The 20915-nt window shown below is 40.4% G+C and overlaps 2 protein-coding genes across 4 annotated transcripts; one reads left to right on the top strand and one right to left on the bottom strand.

The window, feature by feature from the left end:
• Positions 1-4829: 4829 nt before the first annotated feature.
• sparcl1 (SPARC-like 1) lies at positions 4830-11182 on the bottom strand (the record flags this gene model as incomplete). Its single annotated transcript, XM_080441911.1, has 10 exons — positions 4830-4912; positions 5645-5793; positions 5969-6117; positions 6686-6822; positions 7488-7608; positions 7709-7830; positions 9005-9113; positions 9702-10853; positions 10952-11005; positions 11174-11182. The coding sequence occupies 10 exons, from the start codon at positions 11180-11182 to the stop codon at positions 4884-4886; spliced, it is 2031 nt and encodes a 676-aa protein (XP_080298037.1). The 3' UTR covers positions 4830-4883.
• Positions 11183-16427: 5245 nt separating this feature from the next.
• LOC308077455 (uncharacterized protein) lies at positions 16428-20677 on the top strand. 3 transcript variants are annotated; one of them, XM_080418140.1, is made up of 9 exons: positions 16428-16560; positions 17218-17272; positions 17727-17774; positions 18144-18197; positions 18400-18426; positions 18534-18575; positions 18758-18796; positions 18932-18991; positions 19169-20677. In XM_080418140.1, exons 2-9 carry the CDS (start codon positions 17219-17221, stop codon positions 19694-19696), a joined length of 852 nt encoding a protein of 283 aa, XP_080274266.1. In that variant the 5' UTR covers positions 16428-16560; position 17218; the 3' UTR covers positions 19697-20677. The 3 variants fall into 3 exon arrangements, with proteins under 3 accessions (XP_080274266.1, XP_080274265.1, XP_080274267.1); XM_080418139.1 differs by having other exon boundaries at positions 19166-20677; XM_080418141.1 differs by lacking the exon at positions 17727-17774 and having other exon boundaries at positions 19166-20677.
• Positions 20678-20915: the final 238 nt, after the last annotated feature.

Here is a 20915-nt window from a genome sequence, read left to right as displayed (position 1 = left end):
TTCATTAGAGCGTTTGTTTATTGGTGTGTGCCAATAAAAAAAAAGGAAATGTGAGTACTTTGTCCTCCATTGATCCACAAGCTCACTACAAGTTTTTTTCAATTCCTACTTTTTATATGTATACTGGATTTTGGGTCTAGCACTCCACTGAGAAAACCCATTGTTGATGTGCAACCTCTTTTTCTTATTTAGTTATCTTTCATGTGGGTATTAGGCTCAGATTTGGATACACACTGTAGCATAACTCAAGAAGTTGCTGTATGACGTCCCCATTTCCTGGTGTTCCAGAAAATGTATCTGGGTCTTGCTTACACAATAATTCAAACATAGCATTCCAACAATAACTACAGCGAAAGGAACAAATCCCACTTTCAGCCTGTAAAAGATGTTCATTTTACAAATATGCTGGAACAAAGTTATCGTCCCCATGACTTAGCACATATTCTCAAGATATGAGTGGAGCCATTACATATCCCCTGTGTGGTTGTCTGGGTATGATGTAACGTATTAAGGTCGTCTAGGACAGCTTTGTGTTGCTGACAGAGCACCCACAGCATCCCAGGTAAACACCCTCTGTGGAAGTCTGGGACTTTGCATTAATTATACCTTGCCAGGTGGTTGAGGTGGTTTCAGACTCATAGTCTTCCTGTTTGCAGTCTCATGTCGTGACAAATGACTTTCCTGATGACTCTCTCTATAATAGAACTGCTCTGTTGTGGAATTGTATTGTTTTGTTTTTGTTTCTTTGTTAGATTTTTTTATATATATTTATCTGTGGTCAGATGGATGGGCCGTGTGCATTTTCAGAGCATGTTATTTTAATGATAAATCAATCTTTTTTTGGGGGGTGGGGGGGTGCTTGTTTTGCCAATTATTTGGGGCCCACTTGCAATATCCTCACGGCCCACCTTGAGAATCAAACATCTGCACAATGTTGGACCTTGACATGCACTCATTTGGTGTAAACACAGGGCTCCTCTTTCCTCTGAGGGTCATATGGAGTGTTTGGCAGGAGGATCACATTATTGTTGAATTGTTATCGCTGTTTAAACATCTCTGTGCAAACACATAGAGCCATGCTTAAAATGGTCTGCTCCGTGCAATTTGTAATTTCTTGTTTTGAAAGGTGCAATACAAATAGTTTGTTGCCTTGTACCTACTGTACTTAATCCCTTCTTAGATTAGTTTAAGGAGTAATCCTGATATAGAAATGTTATATTGTATGATGATTAGATTTCTCTAGTTGCAGTTACAAGTTAACAAATCATTTACTTATTAGTAAGAGAAAGAGGGTATTGTTAAGTGTATTGCTAATATAGTCTATTCAGCAGCTTGGATTTAGAAATATTCCACAAAAACAGCTAATTGCTTGTTGCTTGAAAGTGTTAAAGATCTGATTAAAGTGTTAAAGTGTTAAAGAAGAGATGTTGTCAGGGTTTTGGCTCACATCAAAGGTCAATCATTTCAACGATTTCCATTTGTCTCTCTGAATATAATCAATGTCAATGTCAATGAATTGTTTGATGTGGGGATAAAAAATCAAATAATTGAAGAGTATCTTTGATTCATTTTTGTGATTATTATTATTCAATAGACAGGTAAAACACAGTTGTAAGAAGATCAGGGCAGTTTGATAAGGGACTTACATAAAACTGCACAACTATATGCAATGATTATCTCGCGCTTGTCACATTGCATCATCGTCACAAACCTCTCCAACCACATTAAAACCTATAATTTCTATGCAGGCAGGCAAATCATGAACCACAAACCAATAAGGTGGCACCATTGTGATATTTTAAGAAGTTTCAACCACTGAAAATTACATGACTTTTATGAATCCTAAACTGTGTTTATATAATCATGTTTCAACTGTTTTCTGAATGACTTGTTAGATGTCAGAGCTCTGGTAAAGCAACTAGCCTACATGAGCTTCCAACAATGGTGATTGTCTTCTCTTAATGTACCAGACCTCATTTGGTCAGACTTTCTTTATGGGAAAGGAGGGGAAACCCAGGAATGTTCTACCCACTGATCTAAAACTAAAGATTTTAATAGAGGGCTCACATTCTGGCTAAAATCAAAACAGCAGTGCTCACATGAATTGATCTTGAAATGAATTGGTCTTATAGCTCATGTATTGAATTCTAGTTATAATGCTTTTCCCCTGTGTCTTAAACTTTTAATAGTACACTAAATTATTAGTGTGGACAGGGTTTGAATTGGGAAGCAAGGCATCTGTTTGTCCAATGTACTGTGATGTGATAGCATGTCAAATCATAACTAAGTTTCTAAATCTGTGTCCCTTTTTACAACTTACTTATATCACAAGGGCCTTCCTCTCTCTCTCTCTCTCTCTCTCTCTCTCTCTCTCTCTCTCTCTCTCTCTCTCTCTCTCTCTCTCTCTCTCTCTCTCTCTCTCTCTCTGTCAGCCACCAATAATCTGTTATTATTTCAAGATTAAATAAGATTTATTTTTCATGTGCTCATGCAAGTATGTGCAGTGAAATATATTGGCCAACAGACAATTTAGAATTATATTATTCTATTATTGTTAAGTATTAATGAAGTTTTTTAGTTTTTAGTTTTGTTATAAGGCATTGAGAAAAACATTGGTACCTCTCAGAAACACTCTACAATTGTTGGACTGATAACATTGCTCAGAATAGTTCTCTGAGAACCATAACTTTATTTTAGTGTTGTTGCCCCTATTGATTGATTGATTGAATATTTTATTAGGCAAAAAATGTAAAACAGCACAGTTATATTTAAAATACTTTGTCTAACAGGTCCGTTCATAAAAGTCCTTGCGGACTTGTTTCCAATGAGGGCCTATGGAATGCCCTACCCCAGCACGTCCAGATGGCTGGGGTAATTATAATATTCATAATAATAACTCTGTTATTATTGTTATTGTTATTATTATTATTACTATTATTACTATCATTATACCACCCAGTCATCAAGGATTGTATTTTGCGCATCCATTAAATATAAAAAAGATCAATTTCACAATGGACAAAAAAATCAGTTTTATACTTTATTCATTATTTGTGTTACAATTACATTGACTCATGAAGCTAAAATTCAACTTTGAAACATGAACAACCAGTTAAGACATCAGATCAGGATGTAAGAGGCAATCATGTAACATTGACATGTTGTTTGAGAGCATTAAGTGCTCATCTGTTCGGCTTCTTCTCCGGCTCCAGAACATTCCTCTTCCTTCTCTCCAGCAGTCGTCAGTGGTTTCCCAGTAGGCTGTGTTCTTCTGAGGCGCGCCGCCAGTGAACGCTTGATTCTGATTCTCACAGTTTCCTGCCCAGCCAACTGCTGCTGGTTGTTCACTCCATTCAGTGGAATCAGCTGCACTTGTTGTCCAGAAAATGGATTGAAAAGAAATGGATTCTGAGGGCTTCCTATTGCATTTGTCTGTGGCAGAATGGTTAGTAATGGGAACCCACCATTGGCGGACTGACCCAACTGCAATGGTAACACTGACCCGGCATTGGTAGACTGAGCCAACTGTCCCTGTTGCTGTGGAATAACATTGGCTCCTCCTGCTTGCGCCACAAAAATTGTCCCACCCTGTTGAAGTGATCCACCGGGAACCACCTGCTGCACGGCAGGCTGCTCAATGGGGGCCCCAAATGGTTGGATGATAAATGACCCGCCAGCTTGCACTACCTTTGCTAAAAAGACTTGACCATTCTGTTGAGCCCCGTTTTGACCCGCATGGTTGGCATTGATACCAGCTGCTCCGGCAGCGGCACCGGCAGTGGCAGCATTATTTGCTGCAGCTTTGGCAGCAGCCTCAGCACTCTCTGAAGACCCACCTTCAGCCACGAATGCCAAGGCCTGAAAGACTATCCAGAGTATGCAAAACATTCTGTTTTTGCTCAGTGACACAGGAGTCGGTTGAAACCTGACATTCCTCCTTCATTCTTTGCTTATATAGAGAAACTCTGCTTCCATGTTCACCCAGCGAGCTCCAATCAGAGTCAAGTGCTTGATCTCAACACAGGTCACTGTAATCATCTTGACCATGTTGGCTTGCTATTTTCTGCTTCCTTACACCATACAGAGGTCCATTATTCAGGATTATCTGGCAAACCAGTAACCGATACCCAGGAGTCAGTGGCTAGAATTCTCATCACCTAGGTTTGTAGGGTGCCGATGTCACCTCTTGATGTAATGGTCACTAAAGTAAAATCACCATCTAAATAAAAGTTTGGTCTTAGGGCTCTCTGGTGTTTCCCAGTGCAGGTTTTATCTAGTTGTAAAGAATCACAAAATAAATGGAGCAGGTATCATTATAAATTGCTAACAATGTAATATTCTGTGTGAAGACTATGAGGTCCATTGTGGTCCAAAAAGCTTTAATTAGAACTGTTATGAAGCATCAAACATGTGAACAGCGACAAACATTTACACCACTCACCACCACTTGAAAAACTGGTAAACAGGACAGTGTTTTCACATTTGCTAGAATAACAACTCTACAAGGATATTAACTTTTCTATTTAAGCTTGACTTTAAAAGTGGAAAGACATTCTGTCCTAAAGCATTCTAATATACTTATCACATTTATTTTCTGCCCCTTGAAAATGTGTTTTTCTCTGCCATAATGATCTCTTGTAAACATTTCCCCTTTTTGGAATGCATTCAGAAAACAGTTTTTGTATAAAACTACAAATAGCTACAGTATGGGAGATGTGTCCCTCATCCGTGTATCACTATGTGGTAGGAAGTACAATGATTCTCTTTTATTTGTACTTTTCAGAGTGCCTGTTGACATAGTTGAAATGTGCAGAACTGCCTCCTTTATGCTTCTATCATTTGTTGGAGCAGTATTCCACAGTAGATGAGGTAGAGAGTTGGAATCAGAACAGTAGGTTGACATCCATGTCCTCTGTTGAGACAATAAATAAGAGGGATTGAAGGGGTCATCTGAACTCATCACATTTTGTCAAACATTTAACCACTTAAGCCATATTTTCTTTGTCCCACAATAATGTTGTGCAGTGAAGAGAGCTGATCTACAAGCTCCCAACGGGTCACGGTGGGTGCGATGCATTGTGAACGTTGTAAAATCTTTGTGAAAGTGTGTGAAAGTCTTTGTTAACATTTTCTCCTATAATAACAATAGGGGCCCCAGGGTTAAAGTGGTTAAACAAATTCTACATTGTCACTGGAGAGACATATCACCAATTGTTACAAAGTAGCCTACAGTATAGTGGTGGGCAGAGGGGGGTATAATTGAACTAAAATATACAGAACAAAACATTTGTTATTGTTTTAGTTTGACTTTTTATTTGTTGTTTACTTACTTACTATCTTAACTGACATCAGATATTTAGTTTTTTCAAGCTAAATCAATCTCTGACTATCTTTCAAAACCCAAATGGTATTAAGGGCCATGCACACTAAGCAGTATAACTATGTAAGTATGACTCTACCATCCACTTGAGTTAGAACGATTTTTAAAACAATATATTTATATATATATATATATTGTTGTTATATATTGTTATAGTGCTTGCTTGGTGTAGACAATCCTAATTAAGTGGTACCCTCTTTTCACAACATTTCACACACATCCTATATGTTGCTGCATGGCTTGGTCCCATTTTGACATCCTTACCATCCTTGATACCAAAGCACTGAGTCCACTCCTTGAAGGACACTTGCTTGTCCTTGTCAGCGTCGCACTCCTGGAAGAAGCGGGAGGTGCAGTGTTCCATCGGCACCAGAGGGACCCTGAGCGGGGCCAGCTCTGAATGGGACAGGGACCTGCATGACAGAGACATTAATGAGCGTGTGAGTGTGGACGGTGATTTGAATACTTTCAAATCACCTTCCACACTCACACGCTCATACCTCACAAATTTTACCATTTATTAAATTCCCTTTCAAATATAAATACACGGCCTACTGTAAGTATAGGGAAACTATGTCTAAAGTGTACCTGTCGGGAGGGTGCTGGTCTATCTGGGCAAATTGCCAGTGCACAGGGTAGATGTACATGTTGTAGTTCTTCTCAAAGTCCTGTGCGAGGAGCTCCAGAGTGTGGTCACCAGCATGAAGACGCCTCTCACTCTCATAGATCTTTCTTACCTTCAGGTGTGGAATATATAGGCTCATGCCATTAATGGTTGATGGTCTACACAGAGCAGGTTAAACCCATATTTGATCAAACTGAAATCCGCTATGAATAAAGTTTCAGTCTGATTGGATAAAGACAATTGTTACATAAAAAAGACAAAGAAGTACTACAATGTGATCCTTAAAGGCCCAATCCGGGATTGTTTGATCCTTTAAATTAGGGTTATATTCACAGACATTCTTGGCGTTTGTTTGTAGATGGAAAATATGCTATATGGGATTTGTTAGCCAATTATAAAACAAAATGTAGGTCTCTTTTACTCCAATATTTACAAACATTGCCAACATGAATATATTATACAACATAAGCAAATACAGCAAATTCAGTTTAAATCATCTCTGTTGTCTATTAGTTCTTCTATCAAGAACTGAGGCAATCACGCAGAGAATAAAAATATGTCTCCGCTGCTCCGACTGGGCCTTTGATAGCTAAAATGATATAGGTCATATGTTATTTATTTGTTATGGATTTGTAAGATGATAATTAGTTGCTTCTTATATAGTGTGTACTGTATCTTACTCTGACACGTTGTTTGGAGGTGAGGAAGCCAGGGGTCATGGAATCATGTTCATAGAGCTGCAGCAGTACATTCTTCAACCAGTCCCTCATACGCAGAGGGAACTGGATCAGCTCAGTGTCCAGACATGGGGCTATGACTGTGAAAGAGAGAAAGCATCAGAGTGGTGTGTGTGTGTGTGTGTGTGTGTGTGTGTGTGTGTGTGTGTGTGTGTGTGTGTGTGTGTGTGTGTGTGTGTGTGTGTGTGTGTGTGTGTGTGTGTGTGTGTGTGTGTGTGTGTGTGTGTGTGTCTGTGGTGTGTGCGCATGTGTTTGTGTGTGCGCGTGCTTGTGCTTGTGCGTGTGTGCACAACTGCACATACAAAACATAAGTAGAAAGTAGGCCAGGTGGCGGATGAAAGAATGAGTCCATGACAAAAATTATCTGCACACTCTGCACAACATTGTACATATCACATAGTACAGCATACTGTGTGTGTGTGTGTGTGTGTGTGTGTGTGTGTGTGTGTGTGTGTGTGTGTGTGTGTGTGTGTGTGTGTGTGTGTGTGTGTGTGCGTGCGTGCGTGCGTGCGTGCGTGCGTGCGTGCGTGCGTGCGTGCGTGCGTGCGTGCGTGCGTGCGTGCGTGCGTGCGTGCGTGCGTGCGTGCGTGCGTGCGTGCGTGCGTGCGTGCGTGCGTGTGTAATATAGTATATACACTATATAAAGCTATATTTTTGACAAAATATCGGTCATAACATTGGCATCAGGGCCCAAAGATCTAGCAGTGCTGTGACCACGTGCGACTAAGTATGAATCAGGCATTACATTTGCATGGCCCAGTGTAGTCCAGGTGAAGTCTGTGCCCTTTCTTGGTTCCTTCCAGGTTGCATTTAGTTGCAAAGAGCTCGCACGAAGTGTCATATGTGTTGTTGTCCGTCCCGCAGACCTGTAACGGTGGAAGATTGCGAAAATAAAAACACCACACAATAAATGTACTGTGTACACATTTCCATCATGGCAGTCATTAAGTGAATTTGTATACGTACGTTATCAAATTCATTCACGCTAGGGGGGCATTCTGATGGCTGCCGACACACACAAGAAGGCTTGTTGTTCTCATCTAGTTTACAGGTCTTTCCACGTTTACAGCGGAAGTTGTCACAAGGGTCTAGAAGAAAAGGTAAAATATATGTACAGTATTAGTATCATAATATAACCATGGCTCGTACAGCATAATTGTCTCCGCCTGGCCCAAAGGCATGGCCGAGACTATGTTTTGCACACATTCTCACTAGGCCGAGGAAGAATTGCCACTTTAAAATGTTCAAATTAGCCTCATGGTGGCGCTATAACAGGCCGATTCGTGTTTTACTTTTTACCTGTAGCTGCACCGATCTCTGTAAAACTTTGTATGTGCACTCCCTAGAGGCCAAGGAAAAACCTTTGCCCTGCATATTTCACATCTGCCTTTTATAGCGCCACCAGGAGGCCGACCAGGAGGCCGACCGATCAAGACGGATCCGTTAGATTTTTCATATTACATCCTGATAGGCTAAGATTGACATCTAAAGTTTGCAGGAGTGGCCCGTTTTGAACAAAATGCCGCAAATCATGAATGCAGAGTCCGATTGCGGTTAAACTTTGCAAGCACATTTGCACTACGTTGAGGAACAAATGGCACCCTTTCAACATTGCCCTATTATAGCGCCGATATAGGCCGATTTTTGCACACAAAAAATTTATAGGCCTACTTTTATTTAGATGGTACTACAAATGTTGTCCAAACATCACACAAATCGGTACATATAATCTCTTTAGTCAAGACCGATCCGTCCGATTTTTCACATTCCAGCCTTATTGGAGAATTCCGAACATTGCTGGCCCACACTAACCGACCTGCCCTGGCGGAGACCTGTGCTCCGAGGAGCACTTTATCTAGTTTTTACTGTGCTCTGCAGCGCTATCGACACTGGTGTAATGTTCATACAATGGATTCTGTGCACAACCATTAACTATGCTGTTTTCAATGGGATGAGAGTATATAAGCGGGATGAGAGTACATAAGCAGTGCACAGCAGCCCCTACATTCCATCAGCATTTAGGTTTGTACAGTGCCTAAATTCAACCTGATCTCTTTCATAGATTCCTTAAGCCTGCAGGGTTGTGTTTAGGGATTGACGGTGAAGCAGAGTGTCACTGTTCACATGGGATTTCTAGCTTAAATGATCCAGTCAGCAGATTCCCCAGGGAGATTGCCGGGTCACTGAGGAGGTTTTCGGTGGTTGTTATCATGGTGGGGAACATGGCTGCTACTGCAACTGCTGACTTGACAAGACACTAACCAGCAGGGGCTTCTGGGCGATGTATGCCTCCAACAAGAGAGGGTCTGGTGCTGGGATAGAGATCCACCGTTGCTCTAATTTGAACTGGATTCATGCCCACTAAAGTAGCCTGGAATTACAGACAGGAAATCACAGGGTCAGAAGTCAATGTGGATAAAACAACATACTGCAGGAAAGATGTAAGATAATGAAAAGTCAAATCAGTGAAGGTACATCCAACTGTGATACTAAAGCATTAGTAATACTGCCTGTCTGTCCATTAACAGCATTGGAAGAAGTAATAGTTTAAGCCATTAAGACAGGGAAAAGCATCTGTGTCATTTTAGATTTCTTTGGCTATTCAAAAATAGCGAATAAACAAGCTCGTAGCGCAGCACCGAGTGCCGCGCTACGAGCTTGTAGATCTGCTATTTTTTTTTTATCTGGAAAATGTGTGCAAATCTTTGAATAAATATATATTTTTAAAGCGAACATTTGTAACTCAAATCTTTGCTTCTGGAGGGTCCCTGGAACAAAATATTTTGAGATGGGGGTTGGCGGCGGCCAAAAACATAATTTTGGGCGTCCTTGACATGAAAAAGTTTGAGAACCACTGATATATAGCAACATAAGTTTTTCAGAAAACAGTTAGGATTTAGAAGACATTTTGTAGAATCAGAACCTCAGGGCTTAATGGGTTAAACTGTGTGTACAGTACCCATTTTCCTGCCCTTCTCCTCTTAGCCTTGTGGACAGTGTTGTCAATGTTGCTGCCCTCGGTGTCCTCTTGAATCCGTCCACGTCCTTGTTGGCCTTCATCCCTCTGCATAGGGTGCTTCCTCACCCTCTGGTTCTTCTTATGTTTTCTTTTCTTTCCTTTGGCGTGGCTGGCACTGTCGTTATTGCCGTTCTCTTCTTTCGCCACGTCCTCCTTTCCAGCAAGCCGTGCCCCTCCAAGCTCCACGCTGCTCTTTGGCTCCTGGAAGTCAGATTCGGACTTGGTTTCGGCCGGGGAACCTTCGCCCTTGTCGTTGCCCTGATCGGCTACTTCTTCAACACTTTCGGATGCTTCTGTGTTTTGAAAGTCTTGTTCATAGTCATCGGCGGCTGCAGCTGCAGCTTTCTCACTGGTCAGCTCATCCTCCTCTTTAACATCTGCAGCATCTGTCTTTGAGAGAAGGCGGGCGTCATCAGCTTTGGGTTCGGTCTGAGGAGGCTGTGAGCCGTCGCTATCAGCAGCGTAGTCGAGGTCAGCAGGGATCTCAGACCCTGTGCTGCCATCGGTTTCCTCCTGGACCCCTGACTCTTCTGCTATGTTGACAGAGTCTCCCTCACTTGCCTCGACCGACTTCACCTCCTCCCCAACCTCCCTTTCTTCTTTCTCTGTTTCTTTCTCGTTCTCTTCCTCCATCTCCTCCTCCACCTCATCTGACAGCTTTGTATCTTCCTCTTCAGAGATCTCCTCCACGTCTCTCTCCTCCTGCTCGGCTGCCTCGCTCTCGATTATGTCACCGGCCTCCTCGGACTGCATCTTTCCCTCATCTTCCTTCTCTCCTCCCTCTTCCGACTCTTCGTCCTCTACCGACTCTTCTTCCTCTACCGACTCTTCTTCCTCTACGGACTCTTCCGCCTCTTCTGACTCTTTCAACTCTTCTTTAAGGAGATCTACCAGCTCTTCCTCACTCAGTAAGACTGGGGTGCTTTTGTCATTCCTTTCAGACCCCTCCAAAACGCCATCCGCCTTGTCAGTGTGAGCATTGGCATTGTCCTCCGAGCTCATTTCCTCATCCTCTTGCTCCTGGCTGCTGGCCTCAAATGTGATGAAGGTCGGCAACACCTGTCCCTCATTGGCCTCCTCTGGGCGCACATCCTTAATCAGGAGAGAGGACAGGCATTCGTTTAATACATCTACAACTACACGTGAACACCGATGTGATGCATTTTAAACAATTTAGTGTTTCACTGTACCTTCTCATTGGCTGTGTCTGAGGTCTTGTGTTTGCCCTGTGGTTTACTTTTTACCTGGGTATAAGTAGAAAAATCCTTTACATATACTGTAATGAGAAATTGAAATTTTTTTCTCTCATTATAGACATTCTACTTGACAAAACATAAAGAAAAATGTATTACTTACAGACAAAGCAAATGTTGATGCCAATAACCAAATAAATACGACGTTGGCCCTCATACCTGTGACATTAACATTAAAATGTTGATAACAGAACAAAAGTGTAATCATATTGCATAAGTAAGTGGTAAAATAATATAATATGAAGATAATGATATAACTTTGAACACATGAAGGACTCCAGGAGACATAGTACACAGTCATTAGTGTAGCACCAGTCACTGGTAAAGAAAACAACAAACTTCTTAACAAACTTCTAAACCTCTTTGGTTCTCAAAAAGTGGGGTCCAGGGACCCCCAGGGGTCCTTGGAGGGGTTCCAGGGGGTCCCCAGCAAAATGTATTAATACAGCAACACAATCATTTTAAGCACTTTATCCATTTATACGTTTTATTATTTATACGCCGTGCTGCGAGCTTGTACATCTGCTATTTTTGAGAAATGTTTGGAAACTTTTGAACTTTTAAACATAAATATTCTCTTCCGGGGGCGTGTCCCTGGCACAAAACCTTTTCAGATGGGGGTCCGCGGCCAAATACATATCAATTTGGGGGTCCTTGGCATGACACAGTTTGAGAACCACTGATCTAACTGGTCACAAACAAGATGTGAACTTGACACACATTTCAAAGTGGAAGTAGTTCAGTGCATCTGTATGCTGCCAGCACAGTCATGACCAGGAGGGCCGTGGGATTATCCTGCCCCGTTGCCACGGTTACATGCCGATGAGACTTGCCCCCCCCTCAAAAGTCACATTCAGAACCGGCAGGCTAAAGTCAACATTAGAGGCTACCAGACTGGAAAAAGTTGACTAAGTCCACAACGTTTTTGTCTCACTGGATGGAGACAAAGCCCACATTACTGGACCCGTCCAGCGGGACAATAGACCATGTGGATCCCGAAGGGGTGTATATGCAAGGGGTGGGGAATGAGAATGCCTCCCCAAATAATAATACATCACTACAACTTGATTGCATTGACCATTCTATTCATATTTATTATATTTATTTCTTATAATTAACGTTAATTTCACCAGTAACATGTTACCAAAAATAACACATTTGATGAACACATTATATATTGAGATTAAAATTGGAATTTTGCAACCATCAATGTATTGTGTTCTATTCAGTATATAAAACATTCTTACAATCTTCATTGAGACACCTTTAATGTGTCAAATCTGCAGCGATATTTGGGGATATGCAATACATGAAGTATATTTACAGCACTTTGTAATGCGTACAGAAATAATGCTGATATAAAAGTCAATATGGATCAATAGAGCAATGTTTACATTACAAAATAATTATACATATAATTGTACTGTAATTGTTATTATGACACAAACCACTCAGATTCCAATACATACTACTAAAATACTAAAAGGAATGTCAAGAACACATTTTTTGTCATCAAGTACTGTCCTTTCAAAATAAGCTTAAAAGTCTCATGATAAAAACTTTACCTGAGGTCGGGAGTTGCAACAGAACTGAGAATCCCACAGAAATATCAATACATGTACGTGTTCTAGATGAGAAGATGTCCTTTCTTATTCAAGACAGCACACACACTGTCCACACACTAGCATGCTGGACACACACATACACACACACACACACACACACACACACACACACACACACACACACACACACACACACACACACACACACACACACACACACACACACACACACACACACACACACACATTTGAGGTCTGTTGTATCAACAGCTTTCCTGGGATATGGGAGGGTCCCTGTTCACAGAGAGACAGGGGGTGCCTCTAACCAATAACATTTGAAAATAAATAAATAAACGATGACAAACAATTTATTAACAAAATTAACAAAAGTTATATAAAGTTAAATATACACACATACTGTACGTATAAACAGCATACTGTATTCGGTATACACGTGTTGGGTATACATGATATATACATGTATACACACGCACGCACGCACGCACGCACGCACGCACGCACGCACGCGCGCACACACACACACACACACACACACACACACACACACACACACACACACACACATAAAACTGAAAACATGATTTGTCTAATTGAAATTATGTTTGGCTTATTTTTGCCACTAGATGTCAGTCTATGACAAGTCTCCTTTTCAGTTATGACTTCTGAAGCCATTATATCTGAAATGGATGGATGGATGGATGGATGGATGCTTTCTTCCCTCAGGGAAAGTTCTAAAATTTCGGAAACTTGTGGAAGTCCTCTTTCTGCCAATTCAAACACTTTGATTGATTGATTGATTGATTGATTGATTGATTGAATATTTTATTAGGCAAAAAATGTAAAACAGCACAGTTACATTTAAAATACTTTGTCTAACAGGTCCGTTCATAAAAGTCCTTGCGGACTTGTTTCCAATGAGGGCCTTGTGACCAGAACTAGACTAGGACTAGGACTAAGCTAATTACAATTTAACCATAACCAACTTCACTTAAAGGTGGTGTAAAGTGACTTTTTATGTTAAATAGCTCTATATCCTGAAAGTAATGATTGCTATATGTGTTTGCTCAGTAACATGGGTCTACCCATCCTTCCAGTCAGGTCCTCAAATCGGGAGAGAGAACTAACTAATGCAGCAGTGGTTCTCCAAGTGGGGTCCGGGGACCCCCAGGGTTCCCCACCTATATGATTGATAATTAGGAACTTACAGGTCTCTAACTTTGAGAGTGTGCATTTGTGTACAGTATGCATTTGTATACTCTCAGAACTCTCATGGCCTAATGTATGCCAAATTGGGGGTCCTTGAAATGTTAAAAGTTTGAGATGCCCTATCATACAGGATACAAGATAAACAAGTGAAATTGGAAGTGATGAAACAAAACAAAATTGCAGACAAAATTGGAATTAGAAAACTATCAAATTGAAGCTGATAAATGGGTACTCTCCCTTAATTGGACAAAATTGGCAACCCACCTGAAAAAGTATTTTTTGTTTGCTAAAAAGCTGGAGAGACGGGTAGACCGCTGTTACTGAACAGACACTCTATAGCAATGATTACTATCAGAATATAGAGCTCAAACTAAAATATATATATATCCCCCATCTTTAAACATTACAACAACAACTTTTCGTTTTGATTGCACAATAAACAAGAAAGTTATATGATAACACACAACCTCTAAGGTTCTCATGCCCCAATGATTACATTAATTTAACGGTAACTGATGTTATTACAACACAGATATCGACCAATCACTTTGTTATCTTATATAGGTTGTGAGACTAGTGATCTGACAATAACAGTCAATTGGACAGAGTCAGCAATATGCACATTCGAATCCTCTACTACTACTGTACATCTTAGACTACAGTAACCTTTGGACAAAAGAGCAGACATTTTTACCCAACATCAATCATCTCTAGCCTCACTCCTCCCTGTTTTAAACCAGCATGATGTTACAATGGCTGGTAGCTGTGGTTTCTTGAACAGCTCCAGACTGGCATACATTTGGTCTAATTACATGTTCCGTTTTCATACTTGTAATTAACAACGCTATAGTGAGGTCAAACAAGGAATTCCACAGACTTATTTTAGACTTGCCCAAATATGGACATCCAGGAAACAAGCTCAAACATTTGGGAGGGGTAAAGCAGCAAATTACTTACTCTCTACTCTAATATGAACCTAATATACAAGGACTTGAACATGAAGCATATGGATCCCTAATATATTGCAAAAGTCGTGCTTTGGTTGAATTAAAGAAAGTCAGGTATTGGTTTGCATGCAACCTTAAAGGACAACTTTGTTTTTTTACAACCAAGGTTTATATTTTAGCTTGTAATTAAAGTAAACAAAAGATGAGTGTTATTTTTTTTTTCATTTACTGTTTTCTATAGTTTTAGCAATTTTCTAAAGTTCTCCCCTGTACCTAAAGTAAACAACAAATGAGGATCTGCCTTTGAGCATAGGAATTAACTGCTGGGAATGCTTAAGAGGTGCTGCAATATGGAAAACAAACATTGTGGGTGCTACCGCAGTGAAGGGGGAAATCAGAATCAGAATCAGAATCAGAATCAGAATCAGTTTTATTGTCACATCACAGGTTTACAAGGTAAAAAAGTGGGTGAAATTCTTTTTTGTACATCGTTCCCATCGCAACGTTAGTTTCCATAGAAAGAAGAGGGGGGGGAGAAGAAGAGGGTGGGGGGCAGGTGGGAAGGAGATCAAAACAAGAGAGCAACAGAAGGCCAGACAAGGAAATCTTTGCATGAAGCCTGGGTAAAACTATAAAGATTCTGCTGTATGACCAGAGGTGAAAAACTGTACGAAGCAAAACACAAAGATTATACCATGAGATTTTAGTTACTTACTGCAAGAGTTCTCAAACGTTTTCACGTCAAAGACCCCCAAATTGATACGGATTTGGCCGTGTAAGATTTTGTGCCAGGGACCCTCATAACATTTGCTGATTATTCCATATTCTGGATTATTCCCAATTGTATACAGAGAGAGGTATAAAATATGGTCAAAGTGGTTGAACTGATTTTGATGCAACATTAACACATTTTGTTGGGTACCCCCTGGAACCCACTCAAGGGCCCCTGGGGGTCCCCAGACCCCACTTTGAGAACCACTGACTTACAGTACTAGTTCTGGCTTTACAGGGGTTTACACATGCATGTACTGTCTAAAATGCTTGCAGACTATAAAGCTGCAGCCATTCCGCCGGATGTAAGCATATACCCTTATCTAACCCTTATCCCTACCCCTCCTTTCCTACATCCTCTTTGAGTGGGTGAAATTGTTTTTTCAACCAGCCACAAACCCTATGGTTAAGCATGCGAAATTATATTTCATTTAAGACAGCGAGGGGGTGGAGCAAAAGTAGCTACCGAATAAAACAACTGTATATGGGTGTTTGCATGTGGTTTTGTGTGTGTGTGTGTGTGTGTGTGTGTGTGTGTGTGTGTGTGTGTGTGTGTGTGTGTGTGTGTGTGTGTGTGTGTGTGTGTGTGTGTGTGTGTGTGTGTGTGTGTGTGTGTGTGTGTGTGTGTGTGTGTGTGTGTGTGTGTGTGTGTGTGTGTGTGTGTGTGTGTGTGTGTGTGTGTGTGTGTGTGTGTGTGTGTGTGTGTGTGTGTGTGTGTGTGTGTGTGTGTGTGTGTGTGTGTGTGTGTGTGCAATTGTCATGTCGGAGTGTGTGCTTTTTATTTAGCTTCCAGAACAAACACACCTTCACATCAACATGGGGCTAGACCTCAGAGGAAATGATGCAACTGCCTTCATTAAGGTTAGATATATAGTCCTCTCTAGTTCCTACCACACATCCACAGATCCTGCCCTCATCGTCTCAGCAGCGAGCTTCTATGCATGGGATAGTATAGGAACCTTGTACTCCAGTTTGCTGCAATACGCTACACAAGGACACCTCACACTGTTCATATTCTACCTCTGCAGAAGAAAAGGTAATTGATCTCTCATTGATTACTTGTAACACAATACTGCTTGTGCTTACGTGTGTCATTAATACATACTAAATTCTATCTATGTATGGCATTATTCTGATAGTTTTTCAAAAATTGCTGTTGTTAAAGGTAGAGTAAGACATATTGTTTTGTCTTACAACTAGTGTTACATAGCTCTACTATCTGATAGTATAGTCATTGCTATGGAGTGTTTGTTTAGTAACAGCTGTCTGTCCAGCTCTTTAGTAAACAGAAAATGCATTTCCGTTAGGATACCAATTGTATCCAATCAGGAGAGAGAACTCACAGGATACAGATTAAGTAAGTGAAATTGAAAGTGAACTGGAACATTGAAGCTGATAAATGGGTACTCTTTCCTGATTGGCTGAAATTGGCAACCCACCTGAAAATGTATTATCTAGAGCTGGAGAGACGGGGAGACCTCTTTTACTGAGCAAACACTCCATAGCAATGATTACTCTCAGAATATAGTGTACTTCAACCTTTTAACACTTTATTTTAACCAAAAGAATATCACTTATACCCTGACCTTTAACCTTGACATTGTTATTCATATTTATACTGTATATGCAAAATGTTTGTTACATATTTATTTATACAGGTACAATATTAACATATTTTTATGTGTCATTACAGAATGAAAGTTGCTATAATAACATTTTGCCTGATTGGAGCAGTTTTTGCCAATCCAGTAAGTAATTTAAAATGGGAATTAAAATGTCTGCTTAAAACTATTAAATGCCAACAACATCATGAAATGTAACAGACTGATGCAGCAACATTTCTATGAGGATTACACTGACTCTTCACACAATAGCATGCCGTGATGGAGTCCTAATATGATGTGACTGTCACGTTTGATTATGAACATAATGTGTAAGAACCAGGCTGGAGTGTAGTTCAAATGCTTTTTAGTATGACAACAGCTTTTACCATTGGTGCCTTAAAAATGCTCAAACAGCCAATAATAAAATCAATCAATTGTAATTAGCATCGACCATGCCCTTTAGAATATTTGTAGATCAAATCCATGTCAGAGAACACAACACAAGCCATCACTGAGCCTAAATCATTACATGAAATTTTCATACTAGTTATGATAGTTTCCTCCCTTCTGACAATAGTCTCTCTTTCTTTTCTGACAGATCTTGTACAATGTCATTTTGGAACAAAACGGGCATGAAACAAACACAGTGAGTGTTTTGAGAAATACAATAATTGTATAGTTTTTTGAAGAGTGATTGTGCCGTTAGACAGTAGACAGTATGGAAACTGTAAACACAAATCATTTGGTTGCAATCAAGCTGTCTGCCACCTACACAGTCCTATTTAAGGAGAAATGGTGACTTTTGGAGTGGGAACACGTATGTGCACCAAACCTCAACCTAGCATTTGCATGTCTCCGACTTTGTTTACTACAAAGTCGATGCTTACAGAACAATAGACTGCCTGGGCAAGGGTTGACATGACTGGATTGTAAAATGGATGTGGTGGTTGTTTATGTTTCCAATTGCAGGGTATAATTAAGAGCACTATGGTTTATGTTGCCATTCTTTTTTCAGACGCTAAGTGTGTCTTCTTCACAATCATCTGAAAGTGACACCTCAGAACTTCAGGTAGGATGCCACTACTACAGGTGTAAAAGTGTAACATGCATGCTGTGAGTTACCAGAACAATGGAATGTCCTTCGGCATCAATAAAGTATCTAATTATCTATCTAGGTAAAAGACAGTTTTGTAATACATAGAAGATTTACAGAATATTGCTAGTATTTCTAGGAGTAATTTCATGGATGCTTATTCTTGTTTGTGTTGTAGAGTTCTGAAGAAAATACCTCAAACCAAGTAAGTGCATTTGGTTTCTCAATCACATGCTATCTCTAGAGATATGATGTGACACCTTGTATTCTAACAACGTGGTTGAGGTCTTATCAAATGTTATTGTTTTGCAGAGTTCCAAGTCAGAATCCTTAGAGTCCACATCAGAGGATACGGTGGGTGATCATAATAGCAGCTCTGGCTACAATATTTAAAATTTTAACACTTGTAGATGTGCTATTTTTCATTTTTTTTTATATTTTTACAAAGTATACAGGATTAAAGTGGTTAACTTCATTCTTGAAAAATAACATCTTGTGACATTTTCTAAAACTGTGTCTCTTCCTGCTCCAAACAGACCTCAGAGGAGATTGACAGCCAGTCACTTGAGGAGGGGGTAAGACTTTTCATCAAACCGCAACCAATTATACCTTGATTATTGTTGGTTATTGTGTATGCCTATTTACCAACTTTTTAAATGTATTATCTTGATTTCAACTTACTTACTGTGATTCCCTCTCTATTTCCCCAGACGGACTCTCATGGTGAAACTAAAGATAACAGTCTGGGCAGTGAGGAGAATGTTCGAAGGGTGGGTATAGCACTCATATGGTTTTAAAACATACTATATTCAAAGGAGGTGTCATCTGTGATCAGTACATAAAATAAATAGGAAAAAAAAACGTTAATGTAATTTAACATTGGTGGCAGCTAAAACAAGGTGTCATTTTCCATGTTCATTTATGTCCAATATTCTACATTACAGCAGGGCTGGATTCATGTGTATGCGAATGTCATCAAGGTCCTGAGCGCTGAGGACAACAGCAGCACAGAGATCCAGAGTCAGACAGTTCACCTGGAAAACAAGCCATCCCAGAAGCCTCCCTCTCACAACTCCTCCATCACTCTTGGAAGGGCAGGCAACACTCTAGCCGAGATCAACAGCACTCTGTCCTTGGTTGAGAGCCAGACCAAAGACAGTGGGGAAACCAGTGACAGTGCAGACAGCAGTGACTCTTCTGACAGTACAGACACCACAAAGAGCAGTGAAAGTTCCAGTAGCGAAAGCAATGACACCAGTGAAACGAGTGAAGATACCAGTGAGAGTTCAGAGAGTAACGCCAGTGACAGTACAGAACTCAACCAGATCAAATCTAAAGACTGCTTGGAGGGTAGTGACAGCATTGCCTGTGAAAGTGAAGAATATTTTTTCCAGGGCATAGGAGATGATGGCCATCACCCAGCTGATCATCTCATGCCTGATGAAGACCATAGGGAATTAAGCTTACGGAGATGATATAATTAAATATTAATGCAAAATGCAGCAACCTACTGTCTTACACCTACACTAGCCCCATCTGTGATCACACTCATTCGCCTACTGTAGGTTGGACAGAGGTGGGGCCGTGGGGAGGTGAGAGGTCACAGATGGCAGATGGGGCTACACACACTAGCCCTGAATCACAAGACGGTCATCTGTCATGACCGTCTTGAATGATCCTAAAATTGTGTTTGCACGTTCTTCCTTTTTGGTCCGTACATCTACATAAACGTTCAGATTTCAAATATAAAGTGCTACCCCATGGCAACGGATGTTACAATTATGTACGGTTCCTTGGAAGTACCCTTATATTCCGTATTATTCAATAAAAAGCATTTTAATCCGATCAGTGGCCATTTTTTTCATATACTTTCAATTACGTGACCCTATCGGTTGGGAGGTGTATTGCACACTGATACATTATAACTCCATGATAAAATAGCCACCAATCGGATTAACATGCTTTTTATTGAACAATACGGAATATACAGGTACTTCTAAGGAGCCGTACATACTTATAACATCCGTGGCCATGGGGTAAGCACTTTACATTTGAAATTTGAACGTTTATGTAGACGTACGGACCAAAAAGGGAGAAAGTGCAAACACTATTTTGAAGATCATCCAAGACTGTCATATAATATATGACAGTCATATAATATATGACAGTCTTGTATCGAGGCTACACCTACGCACAAATACACCACACTACTGTACTTTTTGTCACAACCATGCTTTTATATAACCTCCCTCACAGCTTCAAGATGATACTCGGTCAGTGTTTTAACTACTTATTGCTCTTTGATTGTTGTTGATTCGGCATAGTGCTCGTTCGTTGTGCAATGTGCATGTTTTTTCACTTTAACGTTAACTGTGTGTTGTTGTTTTTTTTTTTACTGTTGGTTTTGTTTGTAAGCTCTTTTTGATAAGTTAAATAAATAAGATGACTACATTCTTAAAGAATACTGTCTACTTTCATACACGTTGCTTTTAAATAACGACATAATGTCATTCGTGAACAGTCGGGCCGTTTAGCTCAGTTGGTTAGAGCGTCGTGCTAATAACGCGAAGGTCGCGGGTTCGATCCCCGTAATGGCCACTCGTTTTTTCCACCGCTGATAAAAAAATATAATTGCAATGCTGTTCATTTAGTACTCTCGTTCTCGTGAGCACGTGCTGCAAAAGTATTTCTATA

The sequence above is a fragment of the Gymnoscopelus braueri genome (assembly GCF_963280865.1).
Source record: "Gymnoscopelus braueri genome assembly, chromosome: 2".
Classification (NCBI taxonomy): domain Eukaryota; kingdom Metazoa; phylum Chordata; class Actinopteri; order Myctophiformes; family Myctophidae; genus Gymnoscopelus; species Gymnoscopelus braueri.
This window is presented reverse-complemented; position numbering and strand designations above follow the sequence as displayed.